This window comes from Hemicordylus capensis, chromosome 2 (assembly GCF_027244095.1).
Source record: "Hemicordylus capensis ecotype Gifberg chromosome 2, rHemCap1.1.pri, whole genome shotgun sequence".
Classification (NCBI taxonomy): Eukaryota; Metazoa; Chordata; class Lepidosauria; order Squamata; family Cordylidae; genus Hemicordylus; species Hemicordylus capensis.
In genome coordinates this window covers 360,052,453-360,076,837 of record NC_069658.1, presented here as the reverse complement: position 1 = coordinate 360,076,837, position 24,385 = coordinate 360,052,453, and the positions used below count along the sequence as shown (strand labels likewise).

The 24,385-nt window shown below is 43.1% G+C and overlaps 1 protein-coding gene across 4 annotated transcripts in view; it reads left to right on the top strand.

The window, feature by feature from the left end:
• The window catches only part of DPYSL3 (dihydropyrimidinase like 3), a 104,623-nt gene that overhangs the window by 67,153 nt on the left and 13,085 nt on the right, over window positions 1–24,385 (top strand). For all 4 annotated transcript variants that reach the window (XM_053289112.1, XM_053289115.1, XM_053289114.1 and 1 more), the window contains 7 exons: window positions 4,205–4,389; window positions 6,890–7,054; window positions 7,498–7,559; window positions 9,660–9,740; window positions 10,972–11,040; window positions 18,696–18,816; window positions 19,637–19,793. In XM_053289112.1, coding sequence (XP_053145087.1) covers window positions 4,205–4,389; window positions 6,890–7,054; window positions 7,498–7,559; window positions 9,660–9,740; window positions 10,972–11,040; window positions 18,696–18,816; window positions 19,637–19,793 — 840 coding nt within the window. The remainder of the gene's footprint in view (window positions 1–4,204; window positions 4,390–6,889; window positions 7,055–7,497; window positions 7,560–9,659; window positions 9,741–10,971; window positions 11,041–18,695; window positions 18,817–19,636; window positions 19,794–24,385) is intronic.

The following is a 24,385-nucleotide window of genomic DNA, read 5'->3' as shown; positions in this document are numbered from 1 at the left end:
CTACCAGATTCACCCCATTGCAATACACATCAGAGGGACAGAGAACATAGAAGTGGACACCTTGAGCTTGAGAGATCACCTGATCAAATATTCACAAATGGAATATCCATCCAAAATACTTAAAAGGAAATATTCAGCACTTGGGGAACTGCAGAGATAGACCACTTTGCATCTCCAGAGAGCAAGAAGTGCAGCCAATACTGAACACAGGCAGGCATAGGGAAAGAATCATTGGGAGATGCATTTATGCTTACATGAGACAGGATGTTGTATTACATGTATTCCTCTCATTACAAGAGTTAAGATAATGCACCACAAGACCAATTGCATCCTTGGCAGAGACAGGTGTGGCATCCAACCCTCCTGCGTCTGTCCAGGGACAGGATGAGAACATTACCACTACAACTGGATCTCCTGTACATGGAAGGAGGAAAGATCTTACACCCAGAAGTAAGCACATTGAAACTAACAGCATGGAGAATAATGGGGAGGCATAAAACAAAGACCTATTTTCCATTTAGAATGGAAATTACATACCTTGGATGTGAGGAGGGCATTGGCCTGCTACCTAGAAAGGGCAAAGATCTTCAGCAAGGACAATACTACAATGCTTTATTTATATCCTAAAGAGAGGATATGAAGGGGAAGAAAATAACTTGACAAAGATTGTCAATATGGATAGTCTCAGCCATAACTGAAACATACAGGTGTCAGGGAATGGAACCACCTATTGAAATTAAGGCACTTTCCACACATGCAGTGGGTTCCTCAGCAGCCAGTTTGCTGGGTGTATCTGTTGATGATATTAGATGTGCAGCTACCTGGTCATCTGATCATCCCTTTATCAAACACTATGCAATAGACATAAGGTCTACAACAGATGCTTCTTTTGGCAGAGTTGTCTTAAAACAAATCCTAACTTTTTTTTTAAGGGTAAGCCTGTACACTCCACCTACACAAGGAGCTTACTAATCACTCAGTAATAATTAGTAACTGGTTAAATACAACCAGGATCATGTCAAGGATAAACAGGTTGCTTACCTGTAATTAATTATCCTTGAATAATCCAGGGCTATTCACATGACCCACCCATTCTCTGTGCCACAAGTAAGTAAATTAACATTTACTATGGCTTTTATCTCTCACCTTATCTAGTTCCATTCGGAAGGATCACTGAAGATGTGGCAGTTGTCCGGGAACTGAAGGCAACATCTGTGTAAACTGCCCTGAGCCATTTTTGGAAGGGCAGTATAGAAATCGAATAAAAAATAAATAAATAAACATCGCTCCAACTGCCCTTTCTAACATAAATACCCTTTAAAAAATCATATTCCATGCACATCCAATTTATGATTAAACACTGACCTTTTGATGTCCAAAAAAAAATCACACACCTTTGTGCAAGTCCATTAAATATCTGTTTACAAAAAATAAATCCTCATTTAGTGCAGAAGATCTGAAAACTTGGTCAAAGACACGCTTCCCTGAGCAGGGTGTTCAAGTATGAAATGGCCCTTAGGCTGAAGCTTGACTTGCTGAGTATAATCAGAGAATTACCAATTTCTTTCAGCTCATCAGAACTTATAGTAAGAAGTTGCTGTAGGCTAAAAGAGGAGAGTGCAGATAATTGTAATACAGCTAAGCAAAATTAATAGTGAAAAGATGGCTAAACCAGCACTAACTGGCCTGCATGAGCAGAGATGCTGGACACACACTGCTGGGAGCAGCTGTAAAATGGCAGCGGGGGGGGGGGGACATAATTGATTGTGTTTGTACGGTGGGGTTGGGCACTGCTGTTTAATCCTTCTGCCTGTTGCCTTTTCTCATGATACAATGAACAGGGGAAGACTTAACTACTCCCTTCTTGTCAGCTACTTCCAGTCACACTATTCATCCCACCATTTTGCAGCAGTTTGGTATAGACCCAGATTTCCATATTGGATCTCCAAATGTATAGTTGTGATATTAGTATTGAATGTATTGAATTATTGGTTTCTAAATAGCTAGTGTTCTGATGGGATCTCCCAATTAAATTATATATCTGATGAAATGTGCTTGTACCTCTCTAAAACCCCCATCATTTGTAAAAGAAAAGGGAAACCTAGATTAACGCTACTCAGTCTATATGGAAGGGCCAGTTTTCACCCATCTCTCTCATATCTCCTGAAAATATGTCCCCATCAAGGATCACATGATAATTGGACATTTTTTGGATGGCACAGAGAGCTGCAAAGGGAAGGGATGATGGGTGAAATTTGCTTCTTTCTTCTAGGGTGTGCATCATTCTGAATGTCAGCCATGTCTTCAGTACATTATTGTAGTATGGCATTTAAAAATATAGTACTTGAGAGAGCTGCTCTAGTTCTGCTGGTATATTGATCAGTTGTAGTGGATGAAATAACTGTTTTGTTATATGAAATATCTAGACCCATTTATCTAGACCCATTTCAAACTGGCTTTCTGGTGGGCTATGAGGGGGAGACTGTCTTGGTTGGCCTGATGGATGATCTGCAATTGGGAACTGAGAGAGGAAGTGTGACTCTGTTGGTCCTTTTGTATCTCTCGGCGGCTTTGGATACTATAGACCTGTGTTTCTCAATGTTTTTGGAGTCATGGACTGGTGCATTATTCATGCACAGTTTCCTGGACCATCAGTTAGTAATGGGGTCACCTCTCTTGCCCCCACCCCCCAGGCACCCCCCAAAAAACAATTTTGGGCAGCTCTCCAGAGCACGTTTCCAGGCAGCCCTCACTGCTGGATAATGTTCATTTTGAGGAAGTGTATCCAGGTTTTCCAGCAGCAAGGGCTGCCTGGAAATGAGCTCCAGAGAGTTCCCAGTGGCCCCCTCTAGCCCAAAATTGTTTTTTGAGGGGATGAATTTTATTAGTGATGCCTCACGGACCAGTACCCAGTGTCTCGTGGACCAGCCCTGGTCCATGGACCGGTGGTTGAGAAACACTGTTATAGACCACAGTATCCTTCTGGAATGTCTGAGAGTGTTGGGGGTTAGAGGCATTGCTTTACAGATGGTGTCACTTGGAGACTGTTGCTCTTCGAAATGTGAGCTTATGTATGACACCCCCCTTAGGACTCCATACTGTCTCCAGTGCTTTTTAACATCTACATGAAACTGCTGGGGGAGATCATCAGGTGATTTGTTACGGGGTGTTATCAGTATGCTGATGACACCCAGATCTATTTCTCCACGTCAACATCATCAGTAGAAGGCATAACCTCCCTAAGTGCCTGCCTGGAGGTGGTATTGGGCTGAGGGATAATAAACTGAGACTGAATCCAGATAAGATGAAGGTACTTATTGTGCGAGATGATTTTGATCTGCCTGTTCTAGACGGGATCACATTTCCCCAAAATGAACAGGTACACAGTCTGGGAGTGCTTCTGGATCCGCATCTCGCCCTGATATCTCAAGTTGAGGTGGTGGTCAAAGGTGCTTTCTGTCAGCTTTGGCTGATACCCCAGCTGCATCCATTTCTTGAGGATCCATTTCTTGAGGATGCATTTCTTGAGGATTTCTTGAAGATGAACCTCCTCAGAACAATGGTACATATGCTGGTAATCTCCAGACTTGACTTCTGCTCTGTGTGGGGCTGCCTTTGTATGCAGTCCAGAAACTGCAGTTGGTATAGAATGCGGCAGCCAGGTTGGTCTCTGGGTCATCTAGGAGAGACCATATTATTTCTGTGTTGAAAGAGTTACACTGGCTGCCAATAAGTTTCTGGGCAAAATACAAAGTGCTAGTTATATCCTATAAAGTCCTAAACAGCTTAGGCCCTAAGTATTTAAGAGAATGTTTTCTTCATTATGAAACCCAGCGCCCATTGAGCTCATCCAGAGAGGTTCGTCTCTAGTTGCCACCTGTTCGTCTGGTGGCCACATAGGGATGGGCCTTCTCTGTTGCTGCTTCGAGACTGTGGAATGAGCTCCCTACTGAAATATGAGCCTCCCCATCTCTGACAACCTTTTTAAAGTCCTTGAAGACTTATTTATTCACCCAGCTTTTTAATCTGACTGTGGTTTTAAATTGTTTTAAGGGTTTTCCCCCCTGTGTTTTAACTTGTTTTATGTTGCTGTAAACCACCGAGAGATGAAAGTTTGGGGCAGTGTACAAATTTGATAAATAAATTCTGTTTAGGTTTGGGATTGTAAATGTGTTTGGCTTCTGTTTTGTTGCTGTTTAATCAGGCAAATTGGAGACAACTTGATAGTTCCTGGAGGGGTGAAGATCATAGAAGCCAATGGGAGGATGGTTATCCCTGGAGGAATCGATGTTCATACTCACTTGCAGATGCCATATAAGGGGATGACAGCAGTGGATGACTTCTTCCAAGGGACAAAGGCAGCCCTAGCGGGTGGGACCACCATGATCGGTAAGTGCAAGGAGAACCTCATTTGGTTACTGCACTAGCAGATGCAGTACTTCGAAGTAGCATTGTAAATGACCTATTTCTATTGAATTCTTTTGTGGTGCATAATATGATATAGATATGATGTACTAGTGATAATTAGTAGGCCTGTGCAAAGATTAATAAGAGCCATGCTGGATCAGGCCCAAGGCCCTATCTGGACCAGCATCCTGTTTCTCACAATGGCCCGCCTCTGGGAAGCCCAAAGGCAAGAGCTGAGGGCATGCTTCCTCTCTTGTTGCTCCCCTACAACTGGTATTCAGAGTTATCCCACCTCTAGAACTTGTGTAGCCCATCAAGGCTAGTATTCATTGATAGGCATGTACTCCAGGAATTTGTCTAAACCCTGCTTCAAGCCATCTACGCTGAAGACCATCACCACATCCCATGTCAGATTAATTCCATAGGTTTTTGCACTGTGTGGGGAAAAAGACCTTCATTTTGCCTGTCTTAAAATTTCCTTGCAGTCAGTTTCATTGGATAACTGACTCCTAGTTTTAGTGTTGTGAGAGAGGTTTTGAAGCTGAAGCATGTGCACTTTGCCTCTGGCCCCATGAGAAGGCAGCCTCTTCCACCACTTACTTCCACGCAAAATGATCCTGTGCACTGTGGTAGGAGGGACCTTGAAAGGAAGAGAAGCTGTGGGAAGCCCCCTTAGAGCTCTGTGGGGTAAATGTTGGGAAGAACTGCATTTCCCAGCCCTCCCTCCCTGCCTTCTAAGATGATACTGGGATTTCCTGTGGCTCCATTTCCCTTTTAAGGACCTCCCTGGTGCTATGTACAGGATGCTCTGTGCTGAGGTAAACTGTAGAAGTGTCTGCTTCTGCACAGGACCAGGGCCAATGCACACATGATTCGACCCTTCAAAGCCACAGGCCTGCTCATTAGGGTAAGCTTTATGCAGGTGCAAAATAATTCCTTTGAATTTATTTCTTTGAAGCATACCTAGGGCTACCTCAGAAGTGTAAAGATTTCCTTTAATGAAGTAGATTTTCTTTTTCTTTTTTGAAAACATTTCTTTCATTCAAAAGCCATGAAAATTGCATAATGATAATTACATTATGAGCTACAAATGCTTTTTCCAATTTGAAATTACATCATGATCTACAAATGCTTTTTCCTATTTAAGATTTCAAGGTAGAAAATATGCTTCAAATTATCTTTGTTTGTTTGTAGCTGTGGCGAACAACCTTCAGTTATACCCTCAAGCTAGATAAAGTGTGTGTAACACAAGTTTTTTTTAACCCTGACTGTTTTTTGTATTATTCTATCTTGCACATGTCGATCTTGGTGCTAGAAAGTTGAGGGCCAAGCATACATACCTCTGCTAAATCTCCGAGGAGAATTTTGCATGGCCCAGAATAGGGCACCCTGCCCAAATGTGTCTCAGCCGAAGAACAAAATGATATCCCAGCATGCCTGAGAAGTAAACAAGAACAAACTAAAATGGGAGCAGAATTCTTGGTTCTTGTTTTGGGAGGTTCTGTCACAGGCATGCTCTGGCTCACAGCTTGGCCCTGCTGCTTCTGCGCTTCTTATGGCTTATATAGTCATGGATTTTTATGGCCAGCTGCAAGTGTGAATGCGGTTGGCTGAAGACTTTCATTTTTTTCTTCCTTCCTGCTTCTCCATTTCCATTGTTATTCGAAAGAACTGCAGTGTCTGCCGCAGTGCCTACTGTATGGAAGAACTGCAGTAGAAATTGAGGATTACATCAGGAGTGATAAAAGGATACATTAGGCTGCGCTTTAGGAAGATACACTTTTAAAAGGGATGATAGTAAGGGAGGGGGAGTAGGGGACCTGCTCCTTCCAGCTCACTTCTCAGCAGAAGTCTGCTAAAAGCACCTGGTGCGCTGCCAGGAGCTATTAATTCAAAGCTCGGTGCCTTAGTTCTCTCCTCTTCTTCTGGTAAATGCGCTCTGGGTGTATCTGAGAAATTATAGACAGTAAGAGGTGAAGTGCTGACTTGGTTTCCTTGCTGTTTAGAAACTGTCAAATACTGTAGACCTCCTGAGTTGCCGGAACAATGACAGTTCTTCAGAGTTCTAAAATATTCCTAATTGTGAAGTCTCTTCTCTTTGCACTTCTTTCCAAAGTTATTTTCCATTAACCAATCCACTGTACCGTACCCAATTAAACACTCTCTTGAGCGTTTGTGCACAGTGCACCCACCACACTGGAAGAATGCTGCATCATGCCTTGTGTTCCTCAGGTAGAGAAAGGTGAGTTGGGAGAATAGCCCATTATCTAATTAGCTGGTCTTTGATGGACTATGTGCTATTTACTTTAAACCAGATTAGTTAACCTTTGATCATTGTCATATAGAACAGTGGGGGACTGCATAGTCCCAGTATATCCTGCATATCCTGCCTGGAGGTAGTTCTTAGGAAGTACTCTCCAGGCAGTAGACCTTTGCTGTTTATTAGAACTTATTTACTAGAGTGTATTACCTTTTTTCACAGTTGACCACGTTGTCCCTGAGCCTGAATCGAGCCTGATAGAAGCATATGAGAAGTGGCGAGAGTGGGGCGATGGGAAGGCTTGCTGTGATTATGCTCTGCATGTGGACATCACCCATTGGAATGACAGTGTCAAACAGGAAGTGCAGACACTCATCAAAGAAAAAGGTTGTCACTTCTGTCTTTGTATACTTGCCAAATATACTGGTTGACTGTATATTTGATCGCTTATGCACACTTTAACTGTAGCACTGCCTGATTATCATTTCCATTATAAGGGAATAATTTCTGAAATAATGTGAGAAATAAACCAGGGCAGAGTGGGGGTAGCCCTACTATAGCAGCATTTCCAGGGAATGGCAAGTTCAGTGTGTTGAGGTGAAAAACTTAAATTTCTGTAGAATTTTGACTAGACTGCTACCGTATTTCAGAGCATTGCTTTGCTGCTGGTTCTTGCCAAAGATCCCTATTCCAGTGTATGTGAGTTACTTCTCACATTTCGTTTGGACCTACCCATTAGAATGAAAATGATTCTTTTGGACCTACCCATTTGTATGAGAATGGATGCTAACTAACTTAGTCTTCTCTTATGTACTCTCCCATTTCTTTAGGAGTTAACTCTTTCATGGTTTACATGGCCTATAAAGATTTGTACCAGATGTCAAACACGGAGGTAAGAGTGATACTGCTTTCTTATATTGTGTGCATACAGTATCAACATTTTTGTTAAAACTTTTAATTAGAACACATCCAGGCATAGATCTGGTGCAGCCTCTTGAAGTTCACAGTATAATTTGCAACTGCCCTTCTTGGAGGATGGAAATTTTGATGATTAACGATGATAGCTAAATCAAGCCACCATGTTAAGAGGCAATATTCATCTGAGTGTCAGATGTTGGGGACGAACTGAAAAGGAGTCTTAGTTGCAAACCTTGCTGGTAGCAGCATTTAGCTGGCTGCTCTTTCAAAAAGAATGCTGGACAACTTTTGGTCCTCTCTAGCAGGGAATGTCATCGATCTATTTATCCTATCATATTTATATACCACCTGATATAGACATCTCTAGGCGGTGTACACAATCCAAATTACAATATAAAAAGAAAAAAAATTAAAACACTCACGGAATAAAAACAATTAAATGATGCTTGGCTTAATATTACTAAAAAACCTTAGGATAAAGTGATTTGACTGAATCTTGGGTGAGTTACTGGGGTATTCAGTATTTGCAGTGCACATTGTATTTTAAAATGGAGGATGGGGTGGGAAATGATCTGCTAGGCACATGGAGTCATGCTGTTACAGCTGATGCAGGCATTTAGGCAGATCATTAAATGAAAGAAAGAGATTAGAGAGCACTGCATATCAATCATGGCAGAAAACATTGTTTGAGAAGAAAGCAGTGACCCTATTAGCATTGCAAGTTGATGAGCTGAATAAACTAAGGAAGACAGAAGATCTTTGGGTGATTAGTTTGGTATTGACATGAAGACTGCTGGTAATAAGGAGAAATGAACATATACCTCAGCAGATCTAATATGCAATAGGGCTCCCACTATCTAAATATTGGTTTTCCAAATCCCCTGATGAAGATGTGGGGGAACATCTGGATGTGGTGGAACATCCAGACCACATGAAACCTCCATGGTTGTTTTGTCTTTCCATAAACTCTTGTTAGAATATGATTTTTACTGAGCCAACTTATACTGCATGACTGCAGAGGAAAGCTTTAAAATATAATGGCAAATCATTCATACATTCATTATATTTATATACTGCCTAGTATGTATATCCCTAGGCCGTGTACATAATTTAAAATACAAGAATAAAACAATAAAATGATTAAAACAATTTTACAAAATAAAAAAGTAATTTAAAATTAATCAATTAACTAAAAGCCCAAGAAAACAGGTGTGTCTTGAGGGTTTTTTAAAGTAGCCAGAGATTGAGAAGTTCTTATTTTGACAAGGAGTGCATTCCAAAGCCCTGGGGCTGGTACAGAGACAGGCTGGTCCCAAGTAGCCACCATATGAGCCGGTGGCAACAGTAACTGAATCCAGATTATTTTACTAGGTGGGATGGTTCATGACAAAGGAGGTGCTCTCTTAAATACTTATGTAGCTCTTGGTGACAAATAAATCTCACAAGATCAATGTGACTGATTCATGTTGACTTATAATAAGAATTTCCTTGTTTGTGCTGTTTAAATATTTTGTCAGTTCTCCTAAGCCTTTTAAAGGAAACACACCTGATGAATTTAACAGGTAAATAAAATAAATAAAATGAACATTCAAAAGACCCATACATGAGTAAAGGAGGAAGGCACAGAGGACCGGAGGTATAAACTCCGATTCAGAGTGAAATGATTAAGTTTTTAAAGGTTTCCCCATAATTCTGCATCACATCTTACAACCCATGTTCAGCTTTGGGTTAGTAATAGTAACAAATCGTAATTTTTCTGTTTTGGTGGGTTTAAATTTTTTTTTTAAAGAATCTACTTGTTGGAACCTTTTTGATGTCTTACAAGTCATCTGATCATGAGGTAACACTGAGTGCAAGTGTAAGCAACAGCCATATGCCTAAACCAATAGTAATGATTCATGACGGTCCATCTTAAATGGCAAACTGACATCCTCTTTGGAACGCAGTTTTTGCTTTTGAGCCTTTTTTTATTTGATAAGCTTAGAATTTCAACAAAATTCCTGTGCTAATCAGAAATGTGCAAAGATAAAAATATTTCCTGATGCTGACTGTCTTGTCGCATTCTTTTTTTCAGCTGTATGAAATATTTAGTTTCTTGGGAGATCTTGGTGCAGTAGCTCAAGTTCATGCTGAAAATGGAGATATCATTGCACAGGTGATTTTATTCTGTCTTTTTTGTGTCCAGACACTGGGCTTAAGCAGAAATAAATTAATGGAGTGCTGGTATAGTATAAGAAACTTTTCTGAGATGAGTGCTTAGATCCCGGTCAAAGATTCTAAATGCCTGAATTGCATTTTCAGATTCTTTGGTCTGAATTTCTTACTAGTTAAGTAAGACAGACCACAGGGTTTTCTCTGAACATAGGTTGCCTCAGAACTTGTGCTTATTATAGATCAGTGGATCTGGCAACAGACCCTCCAGTTTGGGACTCTTGGTGGAATTGGAGTTGTGTACACCACACCAAATATACTAGATTGAGCCTCCCTTGAGTCTGCAAATGTTGAAAAACGTTATTGGTTGCAGAATCCCTATACATAATAATAATACTTATTACTGGTATTATGTTCTAGAATTGCATAATAATATGCTAGTTTGTGCAAAAAAAACCCAAAATAGATCAGTTGAAGAAAAGCTGTCTTTATATAACATTGAATAATAATTTGTGTAATGTTAGGCTGCCAGCATGGTGAAGTGGTTAGCATGTTGGACTAGCATGTCTGACAAGCATGAGGAGAGCTGGGTTCATATCCCACTTAGGCATGAAGTTCATTGGGTTACCTTGGCCTAGGCACTACCTTTTAGCCTAATCTACCTCATTGGGTTATTGCAAGGATACTATGAAGTGGGGGAAACTCTTGTATATTGCCCTCTGCTTTTTAGAGGGAAGGTGGGATAACAGTGTAACTAATAACAATATAATTACAATATTAGCTTCATTTCACATCCCTTTTATTTTACGTTTAACCTACCTACTCAATTTCTCTTCAGCTTTGTTAGAAACTGTTAGGTAGGGATGTGCAGAACTGGGCCACTGTGAACTGGGCTGGTTCGAGCAGTTCAGTAGTGCTATATAGTAGTGCTATATAAAAATGCAAATAAAATAAATATTCATCGTATTTGTATTCAAGCCGGTTCAGTGACCTGACTGGCCCAGCCAGTGGGTTCAACCAAACCAGTTTGGGAACTCATGGTTTGGTCCTAATTTGGTTCAGATTTGGACCAAACCATGGCACAAGGTCCATCCACATCCCTACTGTTAAGAGGGAGAGAGGAGTAGGAGAAAGGGACAAGGAAGGAAGCAGACATACTTGCTCCTGGAGGGCTTCTTTAACAAAACTCTGAGCTAAATAAAGTCTCTTAATTTCATTGTATTTATATTCCTTAGGAGCAAGCCAGGATGCTGGAGATGGGAATAACTGGCCCAGAGGGCCATGTGCTGAGTAGGCCAGAAGAGGTAAGTCGAATCAAGGGATGCTGTTTGGACAGGTTGTTGCAGCTGCATACAACACAAGATTCAACACAAATTCAAAACTTACCCTCCGTAGTAGATGATGCAGGTTGCACACCGGGGCTCAGTAACGACAGGACACGAACAAATTGGAAGAACTAGGGCTACTTGCTTGATTAAATGTACAAATTACCTGCAACAAGGCATATGCTAAATAGAGTGTGGGTACCCCCTATGAGGCTCAGCTTCATAAGGAGGACTGCCCAGAACAGGACGAAGGACTGGGTTTTGATTCAGCCCGGCTCCAGGTCCGGACATCACCACAACTGTGAGGTTTATCACTGCTGATGGGAGGCCAGCTTACCCCACCCAACCCAGGCTTCAAAACACTGAGTGGTGGGTTCAGTGAGCCTCCAAGTAGGGGCAGGTCCCAGCCCAAGGACCGTAAAATCTGCAAGGGCTGTTCCTGGTCTTCTAGACAAACACCAATATGGAACAACCTACCCCAACCCACACTCTTCTGCCACAAAAGCAAGGCAAACCTCAGTTTAACTTGGCCTACCTCACCAACCAGAACTGCAAAAAGCCTTGTTGCAGCTCCCAGGAGAACCCTTTGTTCCCCTGGGCAGACAACCGGACACAGTGCCCGACACAAAACATCATATGGGCCCTAGTGTTGACAATGACACCACAGCCACCTGGCCACCAACCGGACCAATATCTTGGTCAACCTTCCACCACTTCTGTTGAAACAAACAAATCCCTTGTGGAACCTCCAAGGTCCCAGCCCTAAAATAAATGGAAATCCAAACTGGACACTCCCCTCCCCCCCCGAAAAGGGGCTTGTTCTACAAAGTTTTGTTAATCTACTGCAGCACGATCAGTAGGAACCAGCCGAATGCATATGCCAGGCCGGCTTGCTTGAAGACCAGCCCAGAAACGGAGCCCTAGATGATTATGAAAAGAAGACTACTAAGGCTGAGATCCTGCAAAACAAAAAACAAATTAGTATAGCATAAAGCAACACCCTACAAGCCAGTTATTGAGCGCCAATGCCCAAACGCCCAGATTGGAACCTACAATAATGCCAAAGATACCATGGTTTGGAATTAGGTGAAAGTCAAATTTAGCAGGATAAAATCTGCTCCCCACCAAGGCAACCACAACATTATATGTACAACTCCACAGGATTAAGTCTTCTTTGAAGCTGGCAGTGGGGGGTGCCTGCCTGGCTCCAGATGAACCTCTATGACCAGCCCACCTATGCTTACTCTTTGGACAAACACTGAAAGAATGAGGACCGCTGCAAACAGAACATGCATATTGATAAGTACAGTGAGGGCGGGAGCATACACCGTTAACCCTAAATTCCCAGCACAACTGCTGAAAAGAACCACACAGGGTCTGAGGAGAACTCATAAGAGAAGTGACTGCAGATTTTACCATCAAGTGGCCATTGTCCGAGTACTCACTGGAAATCAGATGGTTAGGGGTCATAATTTGCAACCAAAGTGTAGGTTGGGGGCAATCTCAAGGAAGTGAAGGGTCCAAGGTTGAATGGCGCTGAAAAAAATCATCATAATGAACCCAAGCTAAAGTAAGAGAAGGTGTGATAAATAATATCCAAATATTTCGCCTTGGAAGGGGCCCGTGCTAGTTGCTTTTGCAAAAACACTCCCATATACACCATGTACCCCACTAACCAATTTGACCAATTATGGTCCTTAATTTTAGTTTTTTCCTTATCCCTTGGGTCAATTTTGTCATTTTATCACCAACATCAGTACCCCGCAAAGGCGATCTAAGTCCTGATGGTCTATCAATACCCATCCACTTGCATTCCCATGGCGTCAATTTATATGCAACCTTTTAAACTGTCTCTGTACTACTGCCTACAGGCACAGGTGCAGGGCCCATCCAAGCCGCCTGGGAGAAACCAGGACCAAGAGGCCAAACCGGCATCCCCCCCACCCCCCGCCAACTTGAGATAAATGACCGACCCAGGGAGGATAAGCCCCACTTATATCTAACTCCCTAAAGGACCAACATCCGCGTCGAGTGTTATTGCGAGGGGACCACACCGGAGGGGTGGTTTCAACAACTGCAACCTTCTCACCAGCATGCCTCTGCAAGGCATCAAGCCTGGCCTCAATGGTCTGCAAAAGTCACAGCTGCTTATCAGCAGATTTAGAAACCCTTTTAGACCATGTATCTGAAGTCTCACTGCCAGAAACCTTCTTACTGGCTTCCAAGGTGTCTAAACGAGACAAAATAGGGGCCATGACTACCTGCCCTTCATCCTTAGAAGAGGAGGAGGTTGGAGGCCTGACAGGTTGGTGAACCAGGCGTTTAGAAGCTGGTGCCTTCTCTTTGCCTTTAGCTTTTCCCGGGCCTTTTTAGGAGCCATGTCCTCTATGACTCGCCAGTTATACAGATTAATTGCCTCAAATAACCAAATTTTAAGGGATACAAAGATGCTCGAATGCAAATTAATAACGTTAACCAATGATTACTTTGAGAGAGATTCCCTATAATATGACTCATTCACCCTCTACCCCCCTTTTTAAGTGGGAGAGAGTATTTAATAATTTACATTATTCAATTAGAAAGTATTGAATCTGAATCCTACAAATATACCCGTATATACCTATACATATTTCTAGCAATTATGCAACCCCACCAACATATAATCAATCAAGAATTAATTCAGTATCCACATTCATAAACTATTATTATTTCCTATTATACTCCTTTAAAAACAAAAACAAATCAAGGACCCAACGAATTAATCACCCACTAGAATGATTTAAGACCTAATCACAACCATAATTTTTTTTAAAAGCATTTTAATTGGTTTTAGATGGTTTTAATTGTTTTTGAATTTTTTTATATTGTTTTTAGCACTGTGTTTTGAATTGGGTGTTTTTATGTCTTTTTAAAGTTGTTGTACACCGCCCAGAGCCTCTGGATGGGGTGGTTTATAAATGTAGTAACTAATAATAATAAAGAGAGAGGCAGCAACTTATTAGGAAAATAAGCAATGAAAATAAAGGTTAAATAACATACATAGGAAATCCCAGTTTTAAAGGGACCAACTTAAGGAAGGTAGCAGAAGAATTAGTATACTAAGGAGCCAAAAGACAAACCAACCATACAAGATTAGATTGTAAAAGGAGAGGAGTCTATCAATAGCACCTCAATTACACCAAGAGGATAGTACAAGCAGAAGTTTAAATGGAAAGAAAAGGAAACTTAAAAGGCACAGAATACATCACCCATTAAGAAAGTTTGGAACTTAAGGAAATGAAAAGGGTGGGGGGAGGGACAGCTTAAATAAACAAAACAAAAGTGTAGGAGTAGCAAAAATATAGGGGGAAAGGCACGGCCAAATAAATGGTGAGTAGTTAAAAACAGTTGTGGTAACCCCGTCACGGTTCCCTGGCCAAAAGCAGAGTCACCACAGCACCCCAGCCCTGCTGATACGCCACCAAGGTACAGCCCAAGCCTGTTGGGAACCACCACACCCAGTTGCTCTCTCTGTAGCATCTCTCTGTCTCGCCCGAGAGCAGCTGAGAGTGAGTGAAGGGAGCTGGCCACTTATGTAGCCCCCACCCCGACTGGATGGCCAACGCAACATGTTACGGGGGAACAAAATGGCTGCCCTTGTGCCTGTCGATGAAGCTGGGCGCACAACTCTGCCCCTGCCTTATCACAAAGTAGAGCAGTGGGGAGTGGTTTTTACAGTGAGCCCTAAAAGAAATCTGTATAGGCTGTGTGAACTATGCATTCTTTATAGTATTCTTGAAGCCTTCACTTTTGATGATTCTGGAGTTGAGGAGAGGCAAGGTACTGAAAATTAGGGTAATTACTAAATGCCCTTTACTGGTATATCTACACTATAAAATAATGGGCTAAAAACTTGCCAGCTTCTAATCTCTGTGAAATCCATAACTTGTTAAAATCAAGACACTTAAGGAATCTAGGAGTGAGAATGAAGGATTTCCTGATAGTGAATTGCTGTCAAGATACTAATTGGATTGTGTCTGATAGTGGCATGCAGGCTATATATTTCTTTGCATATTACTTCAAGTTCATTTTAATTTAAGGTTGATTTTAAACCATCATTTTGTGGTCCTAGGATAATAGTTGACCAGAATATACAACCTTTCCAACCCACCTCCCCATCCGTGGTATCAGTGCAGTCAGTGCTCACCATGATGGTTCTGCTGTGCTGAGAGGAATGCAAATTACTATATAAAGTCGGTAGATATAACTCTGTACCCACAAGGAACATAGATGGCAAAAGTTATCATTTGCACATAATACCTTCATTACTATAAGTGTCCTTAAATAGGAAGGTTAGTCTGCGTTAAAGTCTAACATGCTTCTGCTGTTTGGGAAGAAGTTCTGTTCTAGTCGTCTCGGTAAGGTGTTACACCGTTTGACTGCTTGATTTATTTTAATAGTTGGTTTGGGGGTTTGAGAGAGAGAGAGAGAGACTCTTAAACTGAGATAAGTTGTTTGACCAGGCAGCTGTCCCAGCTCTGTGTGGTGCTTTTACTGTTTTATTGCTGCTAGGCCTCATGGACAGTCTCCTTCTTCTAACTCTGACTTTGTGGGGGAAATTACGTGTTAACCGCACACATGGTTTCCTCAGTGCTCATCCTCATAGCACATGTGATGTGGTTTTGGACCACAAGCCTCAGCCATTGCTGAATATTTGCAGCCATGTGGAAAACATGCCACTTCAGTTGTCTGGAACATTGGAAGAAACATGTGAACATATTCTAAAAGATATTCTTTGACATTTCTTTAAAATACTAGAACTGCTTCATACTCCTTTTCCACCCATTGTTCATTGTGTGCTCTTTTTCTTTTGCCAAGAGAGTAAGAGAGTGCACATACATAACAGATGCAGCACTCCATGTTTCCCCAGCTGGCTGATAGAAGTGTGTAATGAGACGCACATCCTGAATTGCTCACTACCCTTTCCTTCATTTCCAACCAAATCAGTTCATTAAAGAATTGGCCATTATAGAACAAAATATGTGGCATGAATCAAACATTGTCTAGCAATAGCAGACACTTTTTGGATCCCCCAATATAGTTTACCTATGTTGTTTATTTGCGGCAATATCTTTACTGGATTCTCTGCTTCCTCTTCCCCCTCTCCCCCTTCCATTTTCAAAAGTTCAGTATTCAAAGCTTTTTTAGAAACCCTTGGGCAAGCAGAAAGCATTTTAGGATGATGTCAGGCTGAGTAGTGGATAATGTAATGTTCCAAAGATATCTCACTTGATGAAGTGTTGAAAGTTCTAATAGTAAGATATAAAAGTTAGAGGTCCATGATGTCATGGGAGGCAAAACTGGCCAACTGGATCATAGGCAGGGGGGAAAGTCCTCATACTTGGGACAGAAGTATCCTAAGCAAATAGCCAGCTGCAAATCACTCCATAGACACAACCATACAAAATACCTTAGAGCTGCAAGCTTTAAATCAGTTTTGTTTAAAAAAAAAAAAAACACGATTAAATCTTTATTTTGGAGACTGCTTTATTGATAAGGCTCAAAGTTGAGAGAGAGAGAGAATGAATGAGATTGCTAGAGGGAAATGCAACAAGTGTAGCTTTTGTTAGTTAAACTGTAAATTATTTCATACTTCCTGCAATATTACCTATACAGTAGAACCTCATTATTTGTTGAACCGCTATTCGCAGTTCCACGTATCTTGCAGGATGTCTCATTGACACCCTTTTTCAGTATCTGTGGATACAAAGGGGTTAAAACCCACGTATCCATGGGTCCTAGAGAGCTGGAAGTGACTGTGGAGGTCACTTCTGCCCGCTATTTTTTCTTGGGGTTGTCTCCTTTCCTTACAAAACCGGACCTTTTAAAAACTGTTTCCCACGGTTTTGCAGGGCATTTCAGGGCATTCCTGAGCACATGGGGGGGGGGATCCTGGCAACATACATACTCTGCAGAGCACGCTACAGTAAATTTGTTTGGGTTATTTTGCCATTTTTTTGTTTCCCCCTGTTTTCCCTCCACCCTGGAACCTAACCCCCCTTTCCCCATAGCAATGACTCATTACTCAGCAGTAGCCAAGGAATGGAACCCTTGCGAGTAATGAGGTTCTCCTGTATATAAAAATACTATATTGATATTTGAGTAATACGCAAATATATTTAACTTTAATTGATAATTTGTTTTTTAACTAATTAATTCAAGATGCTGCACCATAGCCTCATAGATTGGTATCCCAAAGAAGCCCTTTATATATTGGCAACTTAACTAGATCTTATTTGTTTGGTTATTTGAAGTCTTTGCTTTAGATTCTTAAACGTTGAGATTCATGCTTGTGCTAACTAGCCAAGAGTTGTATATGAAAAATCAGGAGTGGTGGTGTTGAATGCGCTGTAGTCCAGTTGGTCTGACTGGCCAGTAGGGGATGCATACTATTATTGATAGAGCAGCTGCTAAGGCTATCAATGTTAAAGGGTTAACTAAAAAAAAAAAGCAAGCTAGAGTTCTCTGATGCTCCCCATTACCTGTCCTAAAGGTTGTGTACAGGAGCAGCCCTACCTGGACTTGCACAGCCCTATCCGGGTAGGGCTGTGCTCGTATGGAGTGCCAGGTTGGTTCCAATCCCTTCGCTCTTCCCCGGGGTAGCCTTATATTTCTTTTTTGATTGTGAGCCCTTTGGGGATGGGGAGCCATCTTATTTATTTATTATTTCTCTATGTAAACCACTTTGGAAACTTTTGTTGAAAAGCGGTATATAAATATTTGTTGTTGTTTTGTACCTAGGCCTACCTAGGCTGTTGTTTTGTACCTACCACATGCACTCTTCTACCCTAGTCCTCAGTTGTATGAATGCTCCGACTGCCTGCAGTCTGAGCATTCATAGAGCCAGGCAGCTAAAGCGCCAAGCAGCAGGGAAATCCACTAATGTACCGTGCTCCTTGCACAGTTCATTGTGTGATTCCCCTCGCTGCTCATTGATCACTTGCACGCCAGTTGTGTGGGCATGCAGCACAAGCAGTCACAGAGCAGTGAGGCTCAAGTGGGGGAAGGTTGGTTGTGCCCTGCCTTGTCCCCACTCACCCAGCTCTCCTGGAACAGAACGACCTTGTAGTCTCAGCAATCTCTCTTCACCTTCCTTTGCCCCAGGAAATATACCCTTCTGTCCAGCAAACAGAGCTTTAATTTACCAAATGGCTTTCTAGCATATACAGGGTAGAACACCAGTTTAACTCAAACAAAATAGCTTCACATAGCAGGCGGTGTTAGCTTTCATTTTTAAGGCCAAAGTGCAGCTGCTGAGCATTATTGGTAGTATAATTTCTATAGCAAAACATGTGAACATTAGGCATGCAAGGGTTTACGAGAGGGAGAGGTAAACTGTTGGATAGGACAAATTGGATAGGACATTTACACTATTGCATGGTGTTTGGCCAGGTGATCATTTTATGGTTTAGTCTTTCTGCTGTGGCTGAGGTTTGATGTTACTCCTTTTCATAATTGTTTCTTTTTCATTAATTTGTTTTTCCTTTTTCAGGGAAAGGGCAAGTGTGTGTAATAAAGTAAAATTAATTATTATGTGAAGTTATTGATCCCTTTTTTGGATTTTTTGTGAGAGCAAAGTTCCTTTTGTGTTCCAGCTGGAAGCTGAAGCAGTCTTCCGTGCTATCACCATTGCTAGCCAAACTAACTGTCCCTTGTATGTGACCAAAGTAATGAGCAAGAGCGCTGCTGACCTTATCTCACAAGCCAGGAAAAAAGGTGGGTAGCTGCATCCCTTTATCTTTAGATCAATCCGCAATGTTTGCGTGAAAATCTTTGCTTTGTTCTTTTTAATTGCTGGTCATTGCAGTGAACATGAGCCTTTCATCTGAATGACCTCATCTCTCCAAGCAACACCTGGCTATACAAAGAAATATTTATTTATGTGTTAAAAATTTATATCCACCCTTATAGCCTCAAACTTGCCCTCAAGGTGCAATGTGAAAAGTGAAAGCCATAGCATAAAACCCACTAGAAGAACAAAGGCACATACACAGCCAATGAAACTACCAAGCAGTGGTTGACATCCTGATTGAGGCTGCGTGTGTGCCCCAAACACCGGTGTGTATGCAGCATTGGTATCCATGCTTTTGAAACACAAGCACACCTCTGCAAGAGCACAAACACTCTGGAGCTCTCCTGGTACCCCAGAAGCACTTTCTTAGACTGGAAACATGTCTGTGAGGGACGAAGGCCATTGTGGCTGGGGATGGTGGGTGATGTAGCCCAGCAACATCTGAGGACCCAAATGTTGGGAACCCCTGCATTCAGATAGCTAGCTCTCCGCCTTTTCAGGGCTCCTTGTGACTCGTGCCTGCAAACTGACTGGAAGTCAGTACAGTTTTCCCCCACACAGGTGCTGTGTGCTGTAGTTAGAAATGTGGCTGTCGTATTCTGGCGCCACTGGGAGCCGAACTGGATGCTATAAATGTGCGACTGCTGCTGAAAACACCACTGTCTAGTCCCTGCCTTCCCCTCTGTGCTGTGTAATACAACTGACCTTTGACTTCTAACCTGGTTCCCCTCCCCCTTTTGGCAGGTAATGTAGTGTTTGGTGAGCCAATCACTGCCAGTCTGGGGACGGATGGAACGCACTATTGGAGCAAGAACTGGGCAAAGGCTGCTGCGTTTGTGACCTCCCCACCTCTGAGTCCAGACCCAACAACCCCTGACTACATCAACGCCTTACTGGCCAGGTTGGTGATGGCAAGAAGGGAGAAGCTGCTGTTACAGGGACTGAAAAATAAAATGAAGCTGCCTAGAGCTAGGCAAAAGTAGGCCTCTTTTATGCAGAAGCTAATCGTACACATAGACAAGCTGAAATGGGGAGACTTCCCGGTGTAGTAGTGCAGTCCACTCCTTTCCCCCTTGTTTTGAAATGCTGTTTAGTATGAGTCTGTTCACACAACCGAATAAATGGTGGTGGTGGGGAGGCTGGGCCAACAAGACGAGCTACCGAATGTTGCTGCAAGTGCGGGCTGTAGGGATGTGCATGGAACCAGTTTGGAGGCCCTTTATGGGCCTCTAAACCGGTTTGAAAGACCGTCGGTTCGTCCGAGGTGGGTGGGTGGGGGATAACTTTAAGGACTGGGGAGGATGCTCTTAACCCCGCCCTGCTGTTCCCACCCCCCCCGCCAGCACAGTTCTCAAAAATGGTCCTGGCGTGGTGGCCGCAGACCTCCTTGCTGACCCGGTACGTAGCGGACTGGAAATGGCCGCTGCGTGTGTGCATGTCGCAGTGTGTACGTGAGCAAGTGCAATGTGCACACACGCAGTGGCCACTTCTGGTCTGCGACGTACTGGGGTGGCAAGGAGGTACGCTGATGCCCTGACGGGACCGTTTTTGAGAACAGTGCCGGCGGGGGAAACACGTGGTGGGTGGGGTGGGGTAAGAGCACACTTCAGCGGTGGCCAGTTCCGTGCGCATCCCTAGCGGGCCACATTCCTAGACTACCCATGCTGTGCCATGCAAACACACGATCCTGGAGCCAGGATCAAGGGCACATTTGTGCCTTTAACATTGGCTAAAAGCAGGGTTAAAAGCTGGACTAGATGGCGCTGCCCTGTCAGGATCGGGCCCAGGGCTTGGCTTCCCTAGCTTGGGTTAGGCTGCATGTGCGAACAGCCTGTATGACTTGTTCATTTGAAGGATGGAGGGACATTGTGGCTGTATTATTTACAAATGGAATGATAAAATGATATGGGTTCCTACTGAAAACCATGGGAGGGGTGCAAAAAGTGATATTCTCGCAAACATGATATGTGTGGTAAACAAGACGAGAGCACTCAGGAATATTTGCTGGGCTGCATGTTAGAACAGAACTGAATTAATGGGCAGCTGTGAACAAAATGTGGTCTGGGAACAATGGGGTGCCATACACCACATTTCAGAATGCATGTATTGCTTGGGGACTTGGAGAAGACAGATTAGCTTGGTGTGAGTTGATTAGTACTGATCAGCATGGAAAGATCAGAAATGGAATAGCAGCAGGAGTTGCATATGAGAACTTTGGTGGCTATTGTTAGGGGGACACTGTGGGAAATAGGGCATGCTCCCTTATATGAATCCTTTGAATGGCTTCCTTTACAATTGAGGAACTGCTTCTCTATATGTTTTAGAGCAGCACAGTCCTGGAAAAAGGGAACCTCGCCTGCTTCTCATAAACTTTGTTCCGTACTCTCTTGGGTATAGACCTCAGGAAGGTTCAGTGATGGGAGTCTCTGCTTCTGTCTGCTTGTTTTTGTTTTTACTAGAACAAATCTGACTGACACAAATCTCTCTGTGCAGTAAAGTAGACATATGGCACCAAATTATTAAGAGGAGACAGAGATTATCATTGGATTAGGACTTTGGTTCAGAGGCCCAGACTGAGGCCACAAGTCTCCTTTGAATCAGAAAACCAGATACAGTGTTTGGCTTCCAGATGGACCATCTCTATAGTTTTCTTTCTTCGTATTTAGACAAGGCTTTAAGGATTTCTTTCTCTTTCTCTTTTTTAATTGCCATGCATTCTTTCAGCTCTGCAAGCCTCTGGCAGTCAGCAGACTCCAGGAAGCAGGATGTTTCCATAGAGGGTGCACAGTTCTTGGCACGGCTGGTGTTAGGCCACTATCACTGTTTGCTGCTGCCCTCTGGTGTCACTACACATACATGTAATGGGGTCAAAGCAAACAGCACAACTTTAGGCCAGATATAAATAAATGAATAGATTGCAACAGATTTAAATAAATAACAGATGTAAATAAATGAATAGATTGCAAACCTTGCTTAGTATGTATGTAGAGAAAGGAGTTCTGAAACCTGGATGACTTTCTCAAACACAATTCGGAGTGTGACTTAAGGCAGGATTGATGAACTCTTAATTGTAGCTGCTCTGATCATTATACTTGGTCGAGTATGGAGTCCGCCTGCTTCCAGAACACCTGCAGGCTTATGTTATTTGTACCAGCATTGTTGATAATTATCTTATTGGAGTCTCTTGGATAACTGCCTATCATCTACTGCTGTGTTTACTGTAAGGATCTCTAAAGCAAAAGGCCATGTGGCCCTCAGAGACATACAGGAAAACCTTGGTATTGGGTTCCATTCCTGGCTAGTGCCGCAGATGCGGAAACCACAAATACCGAGTAAATGGGTCAGTGGAATCATGGGGGTTAGGTTCCTAAGGGGGGAAATTGGTCAAAAACCAGCAGAAAATCGAGTTCCCTCCTCCCATTTTTTAAAAAAGCAGTTGCCCCTCAAACGACTGCCAAATACAAAAGAAAGCACTGCAAAGTGCCCTACCATGCTCCATGGGTCTCCATCAGCCCCCCCCCCAGGGCCGAAAATCAGCCAAAAATGGTGGATTCCCCCCATATTTAAAGAATTTGGTCAAAAACCAGCCCCCAGATACAACAAAAGGCACAGAAAACTGCCCTACTGTGCTCTGTGGCTCCCCAGCAGTACTTCAGTGCCCCCCAAGGGCCAAAAACTGGCTTAAAATTGCATGGTGTTTCCTGCTCCCCCCCCCCAGCCAAAAGAACTGAGCCATAAAATGGCTCCTGAAGTCAAATAGGCGGCTGGAAAGGATCTCTAAGGTCTTCTCCGGACACCCCTGGCCTGCAGATATGTGGGTTTAACCCTTCCCCCTTTACCCAACCGCAGATACACGAAACCATGGGTACTGAACCCACGATTAATAAGGTTCTCCTATATTTCTGGAGGCAAAAGGGGATTTTGCAGGGAGGGGGATAAGTGAGAATCAATTACTCATTCTCCTCCATGGAACAAGCCTTCACTGCACCTACCCTCCAGACTTTCTGTGAGGGCAGGAAGTCCTTCCACTCTTGTATCACTGCACAACATGTGGGTCCTTAACTGCAAAGTTAGGTCAGAGTCAAGTGCAAATGATCTGGATTGTGATCCATTGTACTTATAAGAGTGTCTTCTGCACCTGCGCAGGGCCATTCAGGCAGAATTGACTAGCTCCTTGAAGTGCTTAGCTCTGCCGCCTGCACGTGGTGCACTTGCTCAGTTTGGGTGGGCTAGCGTTCTCTCCCCAGTTCCTTTCAGACCACCATTATGTCGGCACCCCGGACAGGGAGCTCCTCAGAGTGTAACAGTTTTAATCTGTGGAAAACAAAATTGAAATACAATCCATAGTAGAACAGAACAGTTCAATCCATAGCAGATTATCCTCTGACTCAGACCGGACCAGACTATTCTTTCTCTCTCAGTTTTAACTTTGTTCTATCTAATGGACTGTTTTCTCTCGGACACGACTTCGGACTGTTTAATGGCTTACATTTGGAATGGATTCTTGTTTGGCAACTTGAGTATTCTTATCATTTTATTTAATTATTATGGAAAAGAAAAATACTTTTAACTGCTGTCTCCACTGCAGTGCGAAACGTCCCTCAGCAGACAACCACAAACTCTGCCTACTTTGTCTGGGAGAAGAGCACGATACCTCTACTTGTAAGATTTGTCTTACTTTCTCCCACCAGACCAGAAAGAATAGAGCCCTTCATTTGCGAGCTGCCCGACGTCCTGTGTCCCAGAACATCAATGCATGGATTTCTGGTGGACAACCCCATACCTTGAACATCTGGTACGGTATCGAGGTCGACATTGAGCTCAGCGTCAGGGTCTGTCATTGCACAGTCTAAATCCTCTACGCAAGTTGCTTTGACGTCTTCCATTGACATGTTTAAGGCACCTAAGCAGCCCTCTGATTCGACCCATCAAAAGTGGCAGAAGTCTCGACATCAGGGCTCTGATGCTGAAGGGGAGCCACCTTCCAAGAAGCAATGGGGGAAAGGTGCCAAGACTGTGCCCAAGCTGACTCCTGCCCCTTTGTGGGCTATGCCTTACTCAATGACTCTTCAGTCAGCCCCGCTGACCTCATCCATTGACACCAGCGATTATGGAGCTAGATTCTTTCGCGTCCACAACACAACGCCCTGCTTTGACATCAATGGTGACAGTGCAGACGATGCTGGCCACAGTATCAACTGTTCGATGCTGTGAGTGCTCCCTCTCACCCGCAGCAACGCTGGTGCAATCTCCGTCTCCAGTCATTCTTGGTATGCAGCACGCTCTCCGTCCTGTTTCTTCCCTGGTCTCTTTCAATGTTGATGCCAACGATGGCGATCTGGAAGCTGGCTTGGGAACCGGTGCTGCACAACACCCTTGAATATTCTTGAATATTCCACTAAAAGTACTCCATCGGCATCAACCTTTTATGGGTTTCTTAGTCAAGGACTCAACGCCGAGGAGGATGGAACATCTTTATCTATACTGAGGACC